Source organism: Gorilla gorilla, chromosome X (assembly GCF_029281585.2).
Source record: "Gorilla gorilla gorilla isolate KB3781 chromosome X, NHGRI_mGorGor1-v2.1_pri, whole genome shotgun sequence".
NCBI lineage: Eukaryota > Metazoa > Chordata > Mammalia > Primates > Hominidae > Gorilla > Gorilla gorilla.
In genome coordinates, this window is record NC_073247.2 from 26,124,788 (window position 1) to 26,145,811 (window position 21,024).

Below are 21,024 nucleotides of genomic sequence, written 5' to 3' on the forward strand. Positions count from 1 at the left end.
GCAGAAAGTTGGTGCTAAAAAGGAAGTAACATGAAGAATGACTGCACATAGTTCTGTAATTTATGTATTAAGGAACCAAAGGATACAAATTTCTTCCAGTTATAGATTATGTGCAACTAATGTGACTTCTCCATGGCCTTTCTTCCAAATGTGACTACATTGAATGTCCTCCAAGATTTGTACAGAATGAAAAATTGATCAACCAACAAGCATTTCTTGAGCTAAACATGTCTTTTTAAAGCATGTTTTGATGTCATAAAGAAACTGAAATGCCATTAGCACAACTAAATAAAAATCCTACATTTTCAACATTTTAAATATGAATGAGTCCAATGGAATTATTTTTTGTTGTTGTTAGAGCAACTCAGCGAAACAAAATTCCAATTTATTGTTCATCACATTGTTTCACACATATGTCAAAGAGGCCAAAAAAATAAACAGCAACTTTACAGACAAAAAAAAAAAGGCAGGGAGGGGAGTGAGAAACCTTTTATCTTTGGCCTTTTTAACCATCTCATACAAACTTATAGTACCGCTAAGTTCATATATAAAAAAGACACTGGAACACTCGGAATAAGATTTTGTTGTTGTTGTTGTTGTTGTTGTTTTTGCTTTTCTTCAAGGTTTGTTTTTTCTTTGAACTGTATCATGAACATGGTCACACCACAAGTAAAGTCAGAAGTAAGACAGAGAAAGCTCTGAAGGCTGGTTTGATCATTTGAAAGCATTAAAAATGGCTGACCCCTAACAATATGTACAAAAATATACAATGAAAATAAAAAATATTGCCAGGTACAGTGGCTCACGCCTGTAATCCCAGGATTCTCGAGGCTGAGGCAGGCAGATCACCTGAGGTCAGGAGTTCGAGACAGCCTGGCCAACATGGTGAAACCCCGTCTCTACCAAAAATACAAAAATTAGCCAGGCGTTGTGGCAGGCACCTGTAATCCTTGCTACTCGGGAGACTGAGGCAGGAGAATTGCGTTAACCGAGGAGGTGGAGGTTGCAGTGAGCCAAGATGGTGCCACTGCACTCCACCCTGGGTGACAGAGCGAGACTCCATCTCAAAAAAAAAACAAATAAATAAACAGTGTAAATAAAAAATATGAACAAATTTTTTTCTTAAAGTACTTTTAAGGAAAAAAGCTGAGCTTTGGAAGTTTGGGGTTTTTTTTCCTCCCCTGTTGCAAATTCTTGTGGTCTGGGTTGGGTGGTGAAGAGTGCTTGCCCGGCAGGCCTCTCTACTTCAAGATGACTACACTTAGATTCTGAAACAGGGTGAAGAGTGAATGGACCACAGTGGCCTTTTCTCTTTTTTTCTTTTTTTTAATTTAACTTTTCCTTTTTTGCTGTCTAGTCATCCTCATCAGTCTTCTGCTTCTTGGTATCAACGTTGTCATCCTCAGCATCTTCAACTGCCCATTTGCCCATAGCATCCTCAGCTGCCACATCTTCATCTTCATCCTCTTCCTCACCATCACCTTCTTCCTCCTCCTTTTCCTCCCCATATTCTTCATATTCTTCTTCTACCTCATTGTCAGCCTCCTGTTTCCCATTTTACTCATTAGCGTTCCCATTACCAGGACCATCTCTTCCCTTCTCTGCCTCCTCCACAACTTCTTTCTTCTCCTTTAAGACTTTGGTGATGATCTTGGAGCTGGTGTCCACAGTTGCATCTGACATGGTGGGGCACACCAGTGACCAATGCAGTGGACTAAAAAGAAACCGAGAGTTTGGGGACTCGCAATAATGCAGAGTCCGAGAAGGGCAGGTGTAGCTGCAGCAAGCTGGAAGCCAAACCCAGAAACAATGCAAATATGGCTTTTCAGAGCAGCCAGTGGGCTGGTGGAATTATTTGAATTCACTTTAATAATCATTTTGACCAATTGTTTTTACCAAGAAATTATATTAATTCATACATAAGTGACTTCTTTCAGCAAATCATGAAAAAGAGGTAAAAATGTTTACTCCTTTTCCTCAAGTGTGGAAAGCCCTGGTCTGAAGGTTTCTCTAAGAATTGGCTCCACTGCCATTTTTCATCAATGGCGCCAGACAGGGCCAACTGCCTCCAAAGAGTAGTAAGAATCTGGCTCTTGTTTCTGGAAATCAAAAGGACTAAATAGGCGCTGGGCTGCTGTTTTACAAGCACAAGACCGTTAATCCCCTTACCGTGGATACAACAGCACGTTGTTCCTTTTTAGATCACAAGACTTATCCTTGAATAATTAGGCAGAGGGAGAAATCCATTATATATTCTACACCATTTAACTCAGAAAGAGAAAGCCTTGCCTGAGTTAGACTTTACCTTTCTTGCTAAAAATGATAAATTATCTAAAAGTTGATGTTTGAGTAAACTAGGCATATTAAGTTTCCAGTTGACCTGGGAATTAGACTCAACTTTGGATTAGATTATAGCTTCCTTAGAAATTCCTTTCAACATTTTAAAATTCCTGTGAAACTGTTTTAGTAAATCTGGCCTAAATCATATTTTAAACAGTTGAAAACACTTGGCTGCCATCTTCAATCCAAGTTCCAGGAAAACCTCAAGTAACCTCAACTAATGAAACCAGAGCTTTCTCTTAATTTCATTTTTCCATCTATCTCCCATTCTGCTCCTAAAAAAATACAGCAATAGCAAAAAAAGCATTTAATATCAGAAATTGTGAATGATGATTTTGAAAGAGTTGTCTTGTTGCTGTCACATTTGATCTATCTTTCTATAATGTCTACCAGGGCTAGGTTCCTGGGTGTGGACCTGGTGCAGTGTGGGACCTGGTCTTAGTCCTCATTCGAATCTCAGTGCTCAGCATGTAGCAGGCTTTCAGTAGAGGTCACTTAATCCTGTGGCTCCAGCCACAGCAATGTAGTTCCACGGGCTGGCCTCATGGACAGCAGTGAAGGAAGAGGTTGATGTTGCTCACACTGTTCCCTTTGGGCACTCTGTCAGCTCCTTCTTCCTCGCCTCTTGACAGCATCTGGGGCAGATGGTGTGGCTTTCCTGTCACTTCCGGCTGCTAAGGCATCCAGGCCAGTCTAACCAAAACTGCCTTCCTGCCTCTCACCTACAGCTGCTCTCCTTTCAGCAGTTCTGGCCAGAGCAGGGACCTGAGTGGCGGGCTCCAGCCATTTCCTCCGGGCTCCACTCCCTACTCCCTCCCTGCCTGTGTTCCCCTCCACCATGCTTCATTCTCCTCGCTTAGGGACAGGAAAGCAAGATGATGGGGGCGTGAGATAGACAAGGAAAGGCCAAATTCTTCTTCCTGGACCTGGGTCCTTGCGGTTCCCCCGCTGTGAGGGGTCTTCTGTGGTAGTGGGCGTCCAGATGCTCTCCACTCAGAATGCTCCTGTGGGGCCTTCAAGGGCCCCTCCAGGGGCCTCTGCACTGCATCTTCCCCTGACATGGGTGACACGCTCTGACTGATTTCCTCCACCCCGCCTCGGCTCTGCCTCCAGGGGTGTACACCTCCAGCCTCACTCTGCTGCCTTGCCTTGCTCTGTCTCACTTAGGGACATGGGCCCAATAGGCAGTAACTCTATCCTGTTCCCTTCCAAAGCCTCTGCTTGGCCCCAGGAATATATTCAAGTGCAGACTGCTCAGAAAACTGCTCTCTCTCTCCCCAGTCACAGGCGCTCAAGCCAGCCTTCCACCATGAGACTTCTCCGACTAAGAGGTAGCCACCAGTTTCTGTTCCAGATACACTCTCAGTGGCTAGGGACACCATCATATTCTCTAGAACTCCAGCTACTGCTACTCTAGTGGCAACTTGATGGGGTCCTGAGAATGTCTGCAAGTTGGGGAGCATCCCTCCAGAAAATAATATGCCAGTCTCCCTTCTTAAAGACAACTGTATCCTCTATGAGCACTTCTCTACCTGACTTCAGGTAGGTAGGGATGCAAACAAGAATATCACTCCAAACACATCATCACTTGTAAGGAATGGGGACCAACTCATCAGCATGAACTCAGTTGTCAACACCCTGGCTGGCCGCACTGGGAAATCTGCACAGGAACCCATTCCCAGCCCTGTTCAAGTCCTAGGGGAGTGGAAATGCCACAGCCCTCTCTGCAAGCCCACACCCTCAGCCTCTCTGATCCCCTTAGGGAATCCCTGGTTTCTCTTCCACTGCCTGCCTGCGGTGATGGTAACTGGACTAGATCAGCTCTCCAACAAGACATCACTTCCTTTTTCATAGCCACGCAAGCTTCTACTGTAAGTATATGCCAATTGTACGTTTCCAAATAGGAAGAGGCATGCTCAGGAGACAATGAGCTCTGTATCATTGGTGGTGACCAAACTTGATATAAGAGATGTTGTAGATATCACCCTGGGTAAAACGTGGGATGAAAGTGAGACTATTCATTATTCTGTTAATTACTTGAATATCTTTATTTTTAATTCACGTGATTTGGTTTATTTTTGTGCTTTACAGTTTTCTGCAAAATTAGTGGATAAACAATGGTGGGCGGGGGGAGACAATAAACAGCCAGTCCCAAAACTTGGATCCTGAAGCTATCCTGGAAAGGAATATTTGCCACACTCCTTCAGTCTGCCCACATCGGCACCAAAGGATTTCTGGAAGGCGGCTACTGGTATCTTCCATCCACCTGCCACACTGGAGAGAAGCAGCCTCTCTGCAAAGCTGTTTTCAATCCAATCTTGCATTATGCGGTGCCCTTTCCCATAGCTCTTCATGTAGGGGTGCAGCTTCCAATATGGCAGTGCATGTGGAATCCAGACCAGCAGCTGAATTGCATCTTAAACACATCTCGCTTGCCAATTCATCCCCTTGATAGCAGTATTACCAGGACTCATACTGCCTGACTCTTTACAGAAAAATGTGTACTGACCCTCAGTCCAGTTTTGCAGTTTTGATTTTTACAACTGACACTGGCAACAAAAGCTTCTACTTTTCTTGAAGGTGCCATTACTTGCAATGGCAAAAACCACAATTACTATTTCACCAACCCGACATATATCCTGTGTACCCAATTTTTTTTTTTTTTTTTGAGACAGAGTCTCACTCTGTCACCCAGGCTGGAGTGCAGTGGCACCATCGTAGTTCACTGCAGCCTCAAACTCCTGGGCTCAAGTGATCTCAGCCTCCTGAGTAGCTGGGACTACAGGTGTGTGCCACCATGCCCAGCTAATTTTTGCATTTTTTGTAGAAACGAGGTTTTGCCATGTTGCCCAGGCTGGTCTCGAACTCCTGGGCTCAAGTGATCTGCCTGCCTCGGCCTCCCAAAGTTTTGGGGTTGGAGGCGTGAGCCACTGCACCCAGCCCCAGTGCCCAATTGTAAGTCAAACAACCTTTCAAATAAACCAGATCAGATATTCATAGACTCCTACAATGCTCCAGATTCTGAAGGAAGATATTTTAAAGGTAAACTCCCAAAAATCAATCTGAAATGTTATATACTTAAATTAAATTTTCCTAAGAATGGAAACACTTAATTTAACTTAGTCATGTACTAGGTGAAATGTGATCATTTAAAGGAACTAATAGTGCCATGAACACAGCAATGTATAAAACTTGCTTACAAGAAGGGCTAGAAGAAAATACAAAGAGAATATTTAAGAGGTTACCATTGTGAGATAACCAGTGGCTTTTCTTCTTATTTTTTTTTTGCTGTTCAACTTTTTGTAATGTAATCACCTTATTTTTATTGAAAAAAGTTAATATAAATAGTTGTGAAAGAATACTGCAGTTTAATGGCATGAAATACAATATATATAATTTTAAGATCTATAAAACAGGAGTAGAACTTAGGGCAAAGTTTTGTTTTATTATATACCTTCTTTTCATTTTTTGAATCATGTTAATATATTATTTTAAAACATATATTTAAAATATACATGTGTGTATACACAAATGTATATGTGTTCATTTTGCTCCCTCAAATTCCACTCTTCTGTTTCATTCTTTATATTCATATCCCATGCATCAGATATTGTGGATGTGAGGGAGACCAATTAATAGTAATCATCTATACCGGGCCTTGAATTATTATAGAATTAAGACAAAAAGATTGTACAGATGGGAGACCAAAATAAAAGGTTAGGTTGGAGGATATGACTTTAATCAGCAGGGAAAATTTCTTCCTAATTTAAAAAAAATCCTGAAATGAAATATATTCACCTCCATTGTCTCAAGTAGAGCATAAGTGAGGCAGGTATTGTCCTGTACTGGAGTAATACACAAGATATCTAACCCTTCATATAAAATGGCACCTACTGAATGCTCCTCAGCTGCAAACAGCAAGTACAACCTTAGGGTGTATGCACCTGTGCATGCAGGGCCTGGTTCTGTACTTAGCTAGGGAGTTGCATGAGAGACGTCTGCTATCATTTGGGGACGGCTACCTCACAAGGAGAAAGGAACCCATGCCCAGGTTCTCCTTCCAGCTCACCAATCACATAAGTCATTTTACCTCTCAAGGGAGGAGTGAAGAAGGGAATAGAGAAAGACCAGGAATGTTACCCTAATCACAAATAGAGAAAGAAGGAAACATCATAGAGAAGATTCCTCCAGAAGAACAGACAAAAAATATAAAACTATTAAAAGTCATATTAAGTGCTTTTAAGAAAATAAACAAGGTACTATGATAAATACCAAGAGTGGAAAGAACTTATACACACTTAGGTTATTTTCAAAATAAGAGTAAAATTCTTTGGTATCTATCTGCAAGAAAACTATATATATATATATATATATATATATATATATATATATATACATACATACATACATACATACACACACACAATAGAAATGTAGAAAGCTTAGGATATATAGCTGCAATTTTGAGGGATATTTATCTTCATATTATCTATTAAACAAAGAGCATTGTTGGAACATGATATAAACTGTAAGATGAGTTAGATTATAAAAGCTATTTTTAAGTTTAATAAAAGTGTGAATCCCTTTGAAAAATTAGCTTAATAAATTATTTTCAAAATCAAGGTTTGAAATAATGCACTATCTCAAATAATACTGTAAATAATCAGTTAAGATTTCTCATTATTTGCTTACTCTGTTGCTTCTCTGTTGGGAACTTTTCTCATGGAGAAAGCTACCATCGCTTTGAAGAGGTATTCTTCATTGGTATCCCAGGCATACTGAAAAAGAAGGAAAACAAAGTGTATGGGGGAAAATATGGTCCATTGGTTCTACTTGTACCCACAGTGGCTCTCCCTCTCTCTCTCTCTCCACACAAACACACACACGCACACACACACACATTTCTCATATATTAGATACTGGAGACCACGATAAATTATATCCCCATGTTTGGGGTAGGGTTTCTTGGACATTCTAAGTTTGGTGTGTCTCCTGTTGCACTATCTTCCTAAGAACCTGCAGCATCAGTACCCAGCCAACAAATAGGGCATTTGGACATTTCATCCTGGCCATATATAGTCCATTTTCATTTCCTTCCTCCCTTTCTCTTTTCCCTCATAAACTCCCTCCCAGTTGCCTTTATTAACATCAGTACAATTTTTAAAAAATTTTCTTAGCCAGAAACTTTAGTGTGTGTGCGTGCATATTATGGGCTGAATTTTTGTCCTCACCAAAAAAATTTCATGTTGAAGTCCTAACTTGCAATACCTCAGAATTTAACTCTATTTGGAAACAGGGTCTTTGCCGTGATGATTAAGTCAAAATGAAGTTGTTGGAGTGGGCCCTAATCCACTATGATTGGTGTCCTTAGAAGAGGAAATCTGGACACAGAGGGAAGATGATATGAAGACACAGGGAGAAGACAGCCATCTACATACAGGCCAAAGAGAGAGGCCTGGAACAGATCCTTCCTTCACAGCCCTCAGAAGGAACCAACCCTATGGCATCTTGACTTCCAGAACTGAGAGAAAATAAATTTCTGTTGTGTAAGGCACCCAGTCTGTGTTACTCTGTTATGGCAACCCTAGCAAATTAATATAGTATATTTGACTCACTCTGCTCCTTAATGCAGTAAATGCAAAAAGCCTGAGGCAAAAAGAAACTGCGCTGTTTAAGGACCACCAAGGAGGGTAGCAACTAAAGCAGAAGCAGGAAGGGAGAAAGTAGCAAAAGCTGAGGGGAAGAAGTTGGTGAGGGTGGGGGGTTGGTATATCACAAGGACATTGTCAGGATTGGGGTTTCACTCTGGGATGGGGAAACATATTTTACCGTTACTGCCTTTCTCCTCTTTGGTGGCAGGGAGGATAGTAAGTAAAAATAAATGACTCCTAAATAACAACAACAAAAAATGTATTACTCAGTTACCTTCTCTGGGTAAGGTTTATGACTGTGCTGTACTTTTTCCTTTCTCCTAAATATTTTCATAGCATATTCTTTTTTTGGAAGGGAGGAGGGATGGGGTCTTGCTGTGCTGTCCAGGCTGGTCTCAAATGTGTGGCCTTAAGTGATCCTCCTGCCTTGGCCTCTGTAACATAGAACCTTAAACTTTCTTCAGTTGCTTCTTCCACTTCACCATTTTCTCCTTCAGTCCTACCTTATGTAACTCTGCTGTAAGATGTTACCATAAAGAACAGAAAAGGGGGACAGGAGTGGTGGCTCAAGCCTGTAACACTTTGGGAGGCCAAGATGGGTGGATCACTTGAGCCCAGGAGCTCAAGACTAGCCTGGGCAACATAGTGAAACCCCATCTCTACCAAACAAACAAACAAAAAAATCAGCTGGGTGTGGTGGCATGCACCTGTAGTCCCAGCTACCCAGGAGGCTAAGGCAGGAAGATTGCTTGAACCTGGGAAGTGGAGGTTGCCATGAGCCAAGATCATGCCACTGCACTCCATCCTGGATGACAGAGTGAGACCCTGTCTCCAACAACAACAACAACAACAACAACAACAACAACAACAACAACAACAAAAGAATGGAAATGGAAAAATCACTTTTCTCCTATGCAAATGTTAAATACTGCATTTTAATGTCAACTTTAGATCTTATTTGAAGTGCTCCTTCAATGTTTTGATGTGAACTTTTCATTTGATATTATACTACGAAAGTTTAAAAGTAACTGATTGGTGGCATAGCTCTTTGTTTTTGATAATGCATTTTTTTCCAAAATTAATTTTATTCAGAATAAGAGTAGCTATGATCTAACCTAATAATAAATGAATAAAACATGAAGAAGAAATGGGTCTGATTAAAAATAGTGCAGAAACACTATTCAGACAGGGAAGGCTTATTAACAGAATGCAGACACAAGGAATAAGCCTGCTCAAGAACAAATGAGAATAATAAGCTCAGTGCAGAAAATGAAAATAAAGATGTTAGCCAGCTCTCCCTGGGACATGAATTTCAGTTGTTTTTCAGATCTTGGGGACAACTTGACCTGATCTCCTGTCCTTCCATTTGTTCATCTCAAAAACAAGAGCATAAGCTGGCTGGGTAGGAGTCCAATTTTGGTCACAGAACAAAGGTCCAAGCTACTTAGATCAGAACAGAACTGATGCAGTTCTAGATTGGGTTGGGTATCCTGCCAGTGGAACCAACTTATCTTGGGCAAGTGTGAAAAGGATTGAAAGCTTGTGCATTGGACGTAGTGTATTTCTCCCAGGGCATTCAAACACTTCAAAGAGAGAGCCTCCGCTTATAAAAGGAATTGAGCACATATATTAATGAGAAAATGTACAACTTAAGAGAGGATAAGGTAAGAGTTACGCTAAACATTTGTATACTTTATGATCCATTAATCTACTCCAGGGTAAATACCCCCAAAAAAGAAGGCATATGAAAAATACACATATAAGAATGTCCATAGCAGCTTAACTACCTGTTGTGCGTATACTTGACACATAATAGGTGCTCAATGTGAAATTGAACACATCTTTATATGCCACGTGTGGCTTCACAGACCAAATGGTACAAATTAATTGCATATATTTATCTATCAGTTTAGATTCCTTGGTTCCTCATTTCAATAACATGTGCCAGGACCTTAAATGCCCCAGCTCACCTTGCTTTTTGCACACATCTAAGAACACTCAAACCATGGCTAATCCCACATTTTACGTAAGTAACTGGTATAACTAGAGAAAATTACAGAACAGGGTTAGTTGGTTTAACTCTAAATTCATGATGACCTACCCCCAAATTGCCTGGGAATCCTTAAGGTTTCACCATCAGTTCTCTTTCTCATGGGTCACATAACTTTTCAAACCTCTCTCTAGAGAGAGAACTGATGGTCAATGCTTTTTTTTTTTTAACCATTTTTCCCAATGTTTTCCCTCAAACCTCACTCTCACTAAATGGTTTTGCTTCATAATTTATAGATACATCTCATCAATTTCAACTCTCCCAACCTCCTGACATCAAGATACAACACTTCCTCCATAGACACATGTCTTAGCCGCCTCCTCTCCTGAAGTGCCAGACAGAACTATGCCTATCAGAGGCCATTTCCGTCACTTATATTAGGAATGCTTCTCCTCTGCCCTTCTCAGATCTAAACAATATCAGTTCCCCTCCATTCTGTGTATTTAGCTCTGACCGGAGTCTGTTCATTGTCTTTTAACCAAGCTCAAGACTTTCTCATTAAAGCCATAGCAAAGAGCTGTTGTTTTGCAACAGCAAAAACAAATCACTTTACTCAGTCTTCCTTTCTTCTACCTACTGCTATCTCTTTCCTGCCCTTCACAGCCAAAATTCTCCCAGGAGTTGTCCACACATCTGTTTCAACATGTTCACCACTCATTTATTTTTTAACTCCCCACTATCTGTCTTCCAGCTCCTCCACCCCACGAAAAGAGCTCTTTCTAAAATCACCATTGACCTCCATATTGTCTAACACAATGAACATTTTTCAGTCGCCTTCTGGCTTGGCCTCTCAACAGCATTTGACGCTCTTGAACACTCCCTACATCTCAAAATGAAACTCCCTAACACAGCCCACATATTCCTTGGCCTGCCTGCTCCTCTCTCTCTCTCCTCACCTGCCATGTTCCTCCTCACTGCCCCAATTCCAGATATTTCTGCCCTCTTTCTAACCTTTACTGTCACCAAGATCCTTCCTGTGATAAGCCTTTGCACATGCTGTTCCCTCTGCCTTTCCTTCTTTCATTTCCTGTATCACTTCAACTCATGCTTCAGACGTCACAGTAAGTGCCAGGTATTGTGGGCCTTGACAAAGCCGAAGTGCCCTTGTACTTCTTCCCGTAATACTTGTCAAGATTGCACATTTGCATTTGGTTTACTGAATATTTAATAGATGACCAATTCTACTACTACTATAAGCTCCACAAGGGTAAGGACAAGCCTGAATCACCATTACATCCCAGCATTCAGCATGGTACCTGCTATTAGAGGATACTGGGATGGCCAACCCTGCACACTAGTAGAGACAGTGTATTCTGCACTCAGACTGCCTGGGCTCAAATCTTACTTCTGCCACTTGCTGACTTGAAATATTGAGCATGTTACTTAATTTCTTTGAACCTCAGTTTTCTCATCCATTCAGTGGGAATACTAATACCTATACTACTACCTTCCTCAAAGCATTGTTGTGAGGGCTAAATGATTTGATAGGAGTAAGGTGCTTAGAAGAGCCCCAGCTAGAAAGTAAGATAAGTTCTCAATAAATGCTGGCTGTTATAACAATCATTACTCATTGAGTCAACAATAAAATACCAAATTGATGAACTGGCCTGCAAACAGAATACCTCTAAGTTTCTTTAGCACTCTTTTTTCTGTTTCTAACCTGAGGCATCTTAACGTCACCTTCTATTGGGGAAAAAATTTTGCAGACCACACTAGGAAACTGAAACTAGAATTAGACAATACTGTCTTTTTAATTCAATGATCTTTACCATTCCTATAGCCACATGGGCCCTATGACTATTTTTTAAACTTCTATTTCATAAGCATATATTTCATATGTTACTTTGATAATTGAGAATAATTGAAGAAACTTCATGTTCAAATTGGAAATTTTTTGTGCTATGAAAGACTTTATGTGGGTAGAACTATCCCTTATTTTCAATGGTAGAAAATCGAGGCTAACAAAATTCAAATGACCACAACGGTGAGGAGTAGACCCAGTCCAGACCTGAACGACTGACTCAGGCCACTTGGCTTCACTATCCCGAGTTGAGATGCTGGTTTTTTCAGTTGTTTTGTGTGGCACAAAACTTCACATGTTGCCTAGCATACACTACTGATTAAATACTTTAGGCAAACCTACTTTATTAAAAATTCATGTTATTCTATAATCTATCTTTAAGAAATCAGATTTGAGGTCTTTAGAAATAATTTATTCAAGATTAAGGTAACTATGCAGACAGGCCCATTATTAGAGAAAGCACAGTGTTATTAGCAAACAAAATTTAAAAAGAACAGTCAGGTGCTCCACTTACTGCTTTATCTCCCAGAGCTGTTCTGATACTAAGTCTCACTTTAAAAGCATTTTCTGCACCTGCCAGAAAAGAAAAAAGAAAGAGCAGTATTTGATGATTAGGATCTGCCAAAACAGAGTCTGAAAAATCCTAATATGTAATGCAACTCAAACTAATGGAACAAAGAACTACAATTAAACAGCCCCAAATACTCCTGGAAGTTTAACCTAAATCATCTTAGATGGTTTAATATTTTCTTTCAAACTCATTAAACACTCACTGCCCCAACTTTCAAGCCACAACATGTCTGCAGATTTAGAAAAATAAAGAGTTCTTTCAGTCGATGACTTGTCAAACATGTAGAAAACTGTTCATCTATTTTTAAATTTCAAGGCTACATACCTGGTTGACAGAGTTCAGCATGAATAGCAGTCACCAGAAAAAAGAGCAGCCACAACATTCTTTCAGGGTGGAAAACACAAGGCAAAGTGAGAAAAAAAAAAAATCCACGCTGCACTTAAATCTGCCTTAGCCATTCTGTGACCCGGATTAGAATATCGGAGAAACAAGCGAGCCACCACCTAAAAGGTTTAATGATTAACACCCATCATTTGGGTTAATACTTCCATAAAAACAGCCCATCTCCTGTCAGTTATTTATGAAAACCTGTTTGGAAAACAGATTAGTTGTTTTCCCCACTCTGACTCTACCTCAAAAGAATGTCTTCTTTGCTGACTCAAAGTTGGAATCCTCCCCTGACCCCTTCTGCGATTCTCTGGTTACGTGTATGATGGGAAGAATTGAGTCCTGTCTAGAGGTTTTCTTGACATGCACTTCCCACCTTTTCGAGGCTGAGATACCTGGTTCATAGATAGGCTATCTTCATTCAGGAAACAAACGTGACTCCCTTCTCTCTGGTAAACAAAGGGTGCCCTCCATGAAGGGCCTCACCTCTCACCACAGCGGGTGAACATCCCAGGAGAGCTTCGGAGCTTCCTCTTACCTACTTAAGGTTAGAGGGTGGGAGGAGGGAGAGGATCGAAAAACTACCTATTGAATACTATGCTTATTATCTGGGTGACAAAATAACCTGTACACCAAACTCCAGTGACACACAATTTACCTATATAACAAAACTGCATAGGTACCTGCACATTCACACATAGGGAATGATTGTGTTCAGCCCTGAGGTCTGGCACTTGAATTAAATCAAAGTTAGTGATACAGAACAGCACTGTCCAAGGGACATTCTGTGTCGATGGGAATGTTCTGTGTCTGTACTATCCAATATGGCAGCTACTAGAGGTAGGAGGCCATTGAGCACTGGAAATGGAGCTAGTGTAGCTGAGAAATGTAATTTTTGTTTAATTTAATTTAAGTACGCACATGTGGCTACTGACTACATTGGTCAGTACAGCAATACAACAGTAATTAAAAGTTACCCACTCTGAAGTACTTTCACTGGGTTATTTCTCTAATACTCAGACACTTCACAATTGTTATCATCATCTCATACGGGAGGGAACTGAGGCTCCAGCGTTGAAGTCATTGGCAGCAATGGGATGAGTGGGGTGGGTGTCACTTTACCAGCTAGGTTGACTTACACTTGAACCCTGTCTCCACCACACCCAACTGCTCTGTGTCTCTGGTCACCATTGGTCAAAACTGGAATTGATCAAATACCACAGTCTCACTGATAAGTGGGAGCTAAACATTGAGTACACACGGACACAAAGAAGGGAACAACAGACACAGGTACCTACTTGAGGATAGAGGGTGGGAGGAGGGAGAGGATCGAAAAACTACCTATCGAATACTATGCTTATTATCTGGGTGACAAAATAATCTGTACACCAAACTCCAGTGACATACAATTTACTTATATAACATACCTGCACATCCACCCCTAAACCTAAAATAAAAGTTTTTAAAAACCCTGAAGTTGCAACAAAGCCTCAGAGATGCTCTGAGAATTAAGATAATGCGTGTAAAAGAATCTTTCCCCGGTGGGCATTCCACAGATGCCAATCGACGCCCCGCCCAGAGGTTGATGTCAGGGCTTTCCTCTCTACCATGCTGCCTCTTCATAAATTCAGTCCCCAAATTCCACCCCATTCTTCAAAAGTCATGAATGGCAGAATTAGATTGGGTGACTCTGGTGTTAAATAGAAACATTGGATTTTCAAAGCAACAACGAGCAAAATATCAACAATGAGACTTCTGCAGCACTTTGAGAAAGACATCATTTCTCCCTCCTTGCGAGGGTGGTATTTTATTGTAAAGGACCCACATCCGTCAGCTAAATCCAACTGAGGAAGCTTTTTCTCATCTCCTTCACCTTGGTTGCAAGGACACGGAGTCAGGAACAGCTGTACTAAAAGGAGAGGGAGCCACAACTTAGTCCAGCCATCCTAGCAATGTCACTGTATTAGGTGCAGTGGAAATTTCCAGAAGGAAGAGCTCACCTAGCTAACATCTGAAAAAAATAAAGCCAGACTAGATGAAGTCATCTTGGGAAATGTTAAACTAGATAAAGTCATCATGGGAAGGAAAAGTCAATACACATAGAGATTGTAACAAAGCATTTTACTTACATCAAGGAAGAAAGCTATGCTAAGAACATAGAAATCTGCTTCAGCGGCTGGGCACAGTGGCTCACACCTGTAATCCCAGCACTTTCGGAGGCCGAGGCAGGTGGACAGGTGGATCATGAGGTCAGGAGTTCAAGACCAGCCTGGCCAAGATGGTGAAACCCCATCTCTACTAAAAGTACAAATAATTAGCCGGGCGTGGTGGCAGGTGCCTGTAGTCCCAGCTACTCGGGAGGCTGAGGCAGGAGAATTGCTTGAACCCGGGAGGTGGAGCTTGCAGTGAGCCGAGATCGTGCCACTGCACTCCAGCCGGGGCAACAGAGCGAGACTCCATCTCAAAAATAAATAAATAAGAAATCTGCTTCAGCTTTCCTTTAGCCTTACACTTCATGAAAGTATCAAGTGGCTTTCTTTGGCTTTTACTTAGTTATTGATGTAACTAGGGTTGAAGACAATAGAACACTGAGTCTTAGTGTAAGTCATTCATTTGAGAAGACAATCTCTTTTGAATGATGGTTTCTCAATGTTTGTTGTATCATCTTTTTAAAAAGAGCAATAGAAATTCTTTTTAGAAAATACAAAGCAGCACAAGGAGAAAAGTAAAAATCACCTGTAATTCCACCAGCGTCAACGAATGACCAATTGTCAATGTTTTCTAAATATTTGGAACATATCTTTCTGCCTTGTGCTTTCTTTTTTGTGTAAATACATGTACATTTCTTCTTAAAAACAAAACTGGGGTCATGCTATTATGCAGCTTTGTCATCTTTGTTGAACTTAACTGTGTTTTGTTGTTGTTTGTTGTTTTTTTTTAATAGAGACAGGATCTTGCTCTGATGCCCAGGCTGGAGTGCAGTGGCACCATCTTAGCTCAGTGCAGCCTCAACCTCCTGGGCTCAAGCAACCCTCCTGCCTCAGCTCCCAGAGTAGAAACACAGAAATCTTCTTCAGGTTCCTTTAGTCTTGCATTTCTTAAAAGTGACAAATTTCTTCATAAGCTTTTAGTCATCTATGTAACTAGAATCGAAGACAGTAAAATATTGAGTTTCAGTCAGTGTAAGCCATTCATCTGAAAAGGGAAGACAATCTCTTATTTCATTATGATTTCTCAATATTTGTGTTCTCATTTTTAAAATGATTGAAAAAAGCAATAGAAATTCTGTATAGACAATATAGAGAAGCAAAAAAAAGTAGAAAACATCCATAATACTACCAGAATGGATGACCAATGCTAATATATTTTCATAGTTAGAATGTGCCTTCCTTAGCCTTGGATCTCTTTATATGTTCTTGTAGGATGTTGTTTTTTCTCACTGCAGTGGCACTATCAGAACAGAGTAATACAATGATGGGAATAAGACGCACCCTTGTCTTCTTCTTTACTCTAATAGGAATGCCACTACTGCACGGAATCTGGCAAGTGGCTTTAAAAATGATGTGTCATGTGATACGAGCATTATATTTGTAGTTACAAAAAATTATTTTCTTCAGTAATTGGTGTTGCATTTTATCAACTGCTTTTCACTATTAAAATTTTTACCATTTGCTGTATTACATGAATATATTTTTCACATTGATTCAATTCTTAGATAAAACATTTTTTTAATTCATTTTTAGTATGCTGCTGGAATCAATTCCTGGTTTTTCCCCTATGATTTTTAAACTTATTTTCTTAAAAGAATATCAGGTAGGTTCCTTTTCAAGTGCTGATTCTTGAAGCATTTTTTTTCCTAGCCTTTACCATCTTGAAAATGATACAGAAAGATTTCTAACATTGTCTATGTTTAGAAATACATATAATGTACAAGAAATAAAGAGTTCACAGATGAAGAATCTGGACCATGTGCATTTTAGAGGAAGAGTTCTTCAAAATTTTTCATTCCTTACATTATCATTTATTTCAGGTTTTATACCTCTTTCTGAGTCCATTTTGGCTGTTTACAATTTCCAAGAAAATATTCTGTTAAGATTTTCTAGTATCCTCATGGACTTTATAGAGTATTTCCCATAAAATATCTACTTTTGTTGCATGTTCTCTTTATATTTTCTAATACGTGTATTATTTTTCTCATTTTGATTATATTATGTACTTTGTTGTTTAATCAAAGAAGAAGATCTTGGATATAATTTGCAATTCTTTCTGTTTTTTGATTCATAAATCTTATTTATATTGGTTACATACTGTAACAAATTCATTGTTAAATAGTTTGATGGAGATCTCAGTAAAATAAACGGAAAACAGAACTAGATACTAGGGTTCTTGCCTCTCAGCATATTATATTTTCCTATACTTTTCAAAGTCTTGCACAAACTTAGTGCTTGTCTTGATGTACAAGTTTTAAGTAGTAAGTTTCCAGAGCCTTCATATCTGTATAAATTGCTTCATAAAATGCTCATTTCAGCAATTTCACATATGGGAGCTTCATAACTTATTAGTAACCATGGTAATGATGACAAATAAAGCAGTTCAATCATTCTGAATATGTTACTATTTACTTCCAAATGTTCAGAGTTTAGAGCATGTAGATTTAAAAGTTCAGATTACTGTTGCCATGAGCCACACAAAACGGCACTGAGTCTCCTGAGATGGGAAAACGAAATTGATTTCTCCGTGTTTTTTATACTCCACAACACTCTTGAAAAGCACTTTCTGGGCACATAACTATTGATCTACTGCTCTGGGGTAAACAGAATATGAGATCACATGAAAAGAAAACACATGTGTCGTTCTTTTGATTCATGCAAGATCCCTTAAGTTCACTAGATTCGTATAAATACGTGGGCGTATGTAGGCTCCATTCACCTCCAATAAACCAAGAGGTGGAGATGACCAATGTTTCTTTTAAAATTGACCCTGGTTATTTTGTTTCATTATCAAAAACAGAAATTTAGTAAATATATAGCTCCTAAAATTAGTAAACTGTAAAACCATCTCATATGTGACATTATTCTGTATATTTTTATTGGATTTTCAGAAATGTTATCTGGCTGTGACACATTAAAAGAAATCAATTAAAACTTTTAATAATTGAACATAGAAACTTTGTATAAGATTTTAAAACTTCACACTTTTTGCTGCTGGGCGTGGTGGCTCATGCCTGTAATCCCAGCACTTTGGGAGGGCGAGGCAAGCAGATTGCTTGAGTCCAAGAGTTCAAGACAGGCCTGGACAACATGGCGAAACCCCCTCTCTACAAAAAGTACAAAAATTAGCCAGGCTTGGTGGCATGCACCTGTGGTCCCAGCAACTTGGGAGGCTGAGGCAGGAGGATCACCTGAGCCCAGGGAGGTTGAGGCTGCAGTGAGCCATGACTGTGCCACCACACTCCAGTCTGTGTGACAGAGCGAGACTCTGTCTCAAAAAATAAAAAAAACAAAAACCAAAAACAAAACACACACACACACACACACACACAAACCCCTTTGGACGTTTTAATATCTTAATTAAATGGCTCTACTCAATGATTTCCTAAATGTTGTAGAATTTTAATAAATGAGATCCCTCCTTGTTTAAATTGTAATGAAATGGATATACTATATATAATAAACAATATCAAGATGTTTGTATTATTAATACTTTATACAATGTTTTCAGTATAATTAGGTAACAAAAATAATTTTATTCTCTTTAAATTGTCAGTGTTAAGATGCATGGAGAGACAAAGTATTTTTGTCTATTGTGTGTAAGTTCTATTTTAACTCAGTGGTTTTCAATTGGGGGTGATTTTGTGCTCCAGAGACACTTGGCAACGTCTGGTGACATTTTTAGTCGTCATGAATGGCAGATGAGAGGATTCTACTGGCATCTAGTGGGTAGAGGCCAGGGATGCTGCAAAACACCCCCACAAACTTTAAAAATGTCATTTAGGTAACTCTTTTCTTCTTGTAGTTGAGTTAATGGAAATAACCCACACAAGGAAGAACAGAAGAAAAAAGGGAGACAAATGTGTGTGTGTGTGTGTGTGTGTGTGTGTGTGTGTGTGTGTGTGGTTTTTCTAAGGCTAAGAATGTAAAAATATATACATTGCAATGCATTTCATGGTACTTAATTTCCAGTCACAAGCTTATTAGAACTTCGGTTTATGATTCAAATTAGTCAACTCAGTTTTCTTAAACTATCATATTCATGGGCTATGAGAAATGCAAAAATGAACCAAATATAGTCTCTGCCCTTCAGGAACTTACAATTTTGTAGGACACAAAAGTAAATCACGATGGCAATAGATGCACATACAATTGTGAACAAAATGCTATAGGAACACTGGAGAAAGAGAGGATAAAAAGTTACTGGATTTGACAAGTCAATTATAAAACTGTTAACAAAAGAAAAATAGAAGAAAGGTTTCTCAATGATAATCAAGATAGACCTGGAACAATGGCAAGATGTTTAAAGATAAAACATGAAAGCCCACAGGATACAAGTTAAGGAAATCTGAAAACAAACACAAAGGACAGATACAGGATATGGCCAACAGCAGGGACTTGCTGGTAGAGTGGTTCAGAGGAAGATGGGGGAGAGAGCATCAGTGTAGATGCATCTGAAAAGCCAAGTTGGGTTCTGATCTTAGAGGTCAGAGAGTTTGGATTCTCCAACAATGGTCCTGAGAGGCTAATGAAGATTTCAATGTGGGAATGGCTTCATTGTAAATGACACAGAGAAGGACAATGGGAGATGGGAAGGACATTCCCTGACAGTGAGTTTCCAATGTGCCCTTTATTTACTAATCACAGACTGTTGGACTGGCAGCCCACTACGTGCCTATGACTACAAAAAACAGGAAATTATTTTTCATTGGCCATCTTAATAAAAAGATAAATGAGCTTATTTTAATAATAATTTTAGAATATAGAACAGATGATGTTACAATCTTTTGGTATGCTTAATTTTATGCGCACACACACATACACACACACAATTTCCAGTATCCTTGGTAAGCAAGAAACTCTATAATGTGGAATATTTTTGTCTCCATCACATATATCCCCTTTTTAAGATGAGAAATCATATTAAGCAAGGATATTTGAAAAGCTCATCAAATTTTGTAGGTTAATCAGTAGCCATAATCATTATGAACTTTGTCTTATTCTTCACAAGTTAACATTTTTCTACTTCAGAGAAAGTTAATCACTACCGTTTGGAAATAAAAATTAATTCAGATCAACTGAGTGAGTGTAATTCTGCCAACTTTATGCTCCTAAAGTAGCAATTTAAAGGACAGTTTCTTAAATGGGAAAAAAAAGTATGTGTGTCTGTGTGTTTCATCTTGTGCACGGAGACCAATGCTTTATAATGGGTCTCATGTAGTTAAAGCAAGACATTTCTTTTACAGGTTTAGCTGGTTCCACTGTTGCTCAGGTGTAAGAGTTTTCTCATGATTTGGCAAGTCAATTTTCTCTTTTTACTAGGCTAACAGTATTGCAGCCATGGTCTATGAAATAGTATTTTCCATCCTTAATCATCAATTTGCCCACCAGTTGGAGGTCACCTAGTCACATTTAGCCCTGACAATAGGTACTTCTTTTGCCAACCTCTATAAAGGGTGTGGGGGCCGGGGCGGGATCAGACCACATAACTTTTAGGTTATATGCTCTCATTAATATTAAAGACATATGAATTAATCAATATCTCAGAATTTCTGATCCTACGTTTTGGCCAGTGATGACCCTGAATCCTCTACTGTCTGAAATTCATCAAAAGTCTTATGAGAAATGTTTTTGTGGACTGCCTAAAAGATGTGCACAAGAGATCCCTATTACTACAAATCAGAGATGACAGGTTGTTTGCAGCCATTTGCTCATCCCACACCCATGACAAACATTTTTTATCTATTTCAGAACTTTTTCCTTCTGTGCATGGACTCAGCCACCCCAACTGAGCTATTCAGTCAACTAATATGAATAAATGGGAGTTGACATGTGAGTTGAAACTTATGTGCCATTATGGGGAAAGATTATCTAAATGCTACCCTGAATTAAACCAGACCATTGTGGGGCTGTGTACTCAGTTGAACAGGAAATTTTGGATGGTTCATGAAATTGATTCAGTGCCCTGTGCTTTGTGATTATGCCAACAGTTTCCATTGAGGGAATGTGGGTGT

The 21,024-nt window shown here is 39.5% G+C and overlaps 1 protein-coding gene and 1 pseudogene across 1 annotated transcript in view; both read right to left on the bottom strand.

Moving 5' to 3' along the window:
• The window catches only part of CLTRN (collectrin, amino acid transport regulator), a 37,575-nt gene extending 24,684 nt beyond the window's left edge, over positions 1–12,891 (bottom strand). Inside the window, exons 1-3 of the mRNA XM_004063847.4 lie at positions 12,738–12,891; positions 12,357–12,415; positions 7,033–7,118 (exon numbers count right to left, since the gene is read on the bottom strand). Of these exons, the coding sequence (XP_004063895.1) occupies positions 7,033–7,118; positions 12,357–12,415; positions 12,738–12,795 (203 nt within the window). The 5' untranslated portion in view covers positions 12,796–12,891. The remainder of the gene's footprint in view (positions 1–7,032; positions 7,119–12,356; positions 12,416–12,737) is intronic.
• LOC101141417 (prothymosin alpha-like) lies at positions 1,354–1,683 on the bottom strand (annotated as a pseudogene).
• Positions 12,892–21,024: the final 8,133 nt, after the last annotated feature.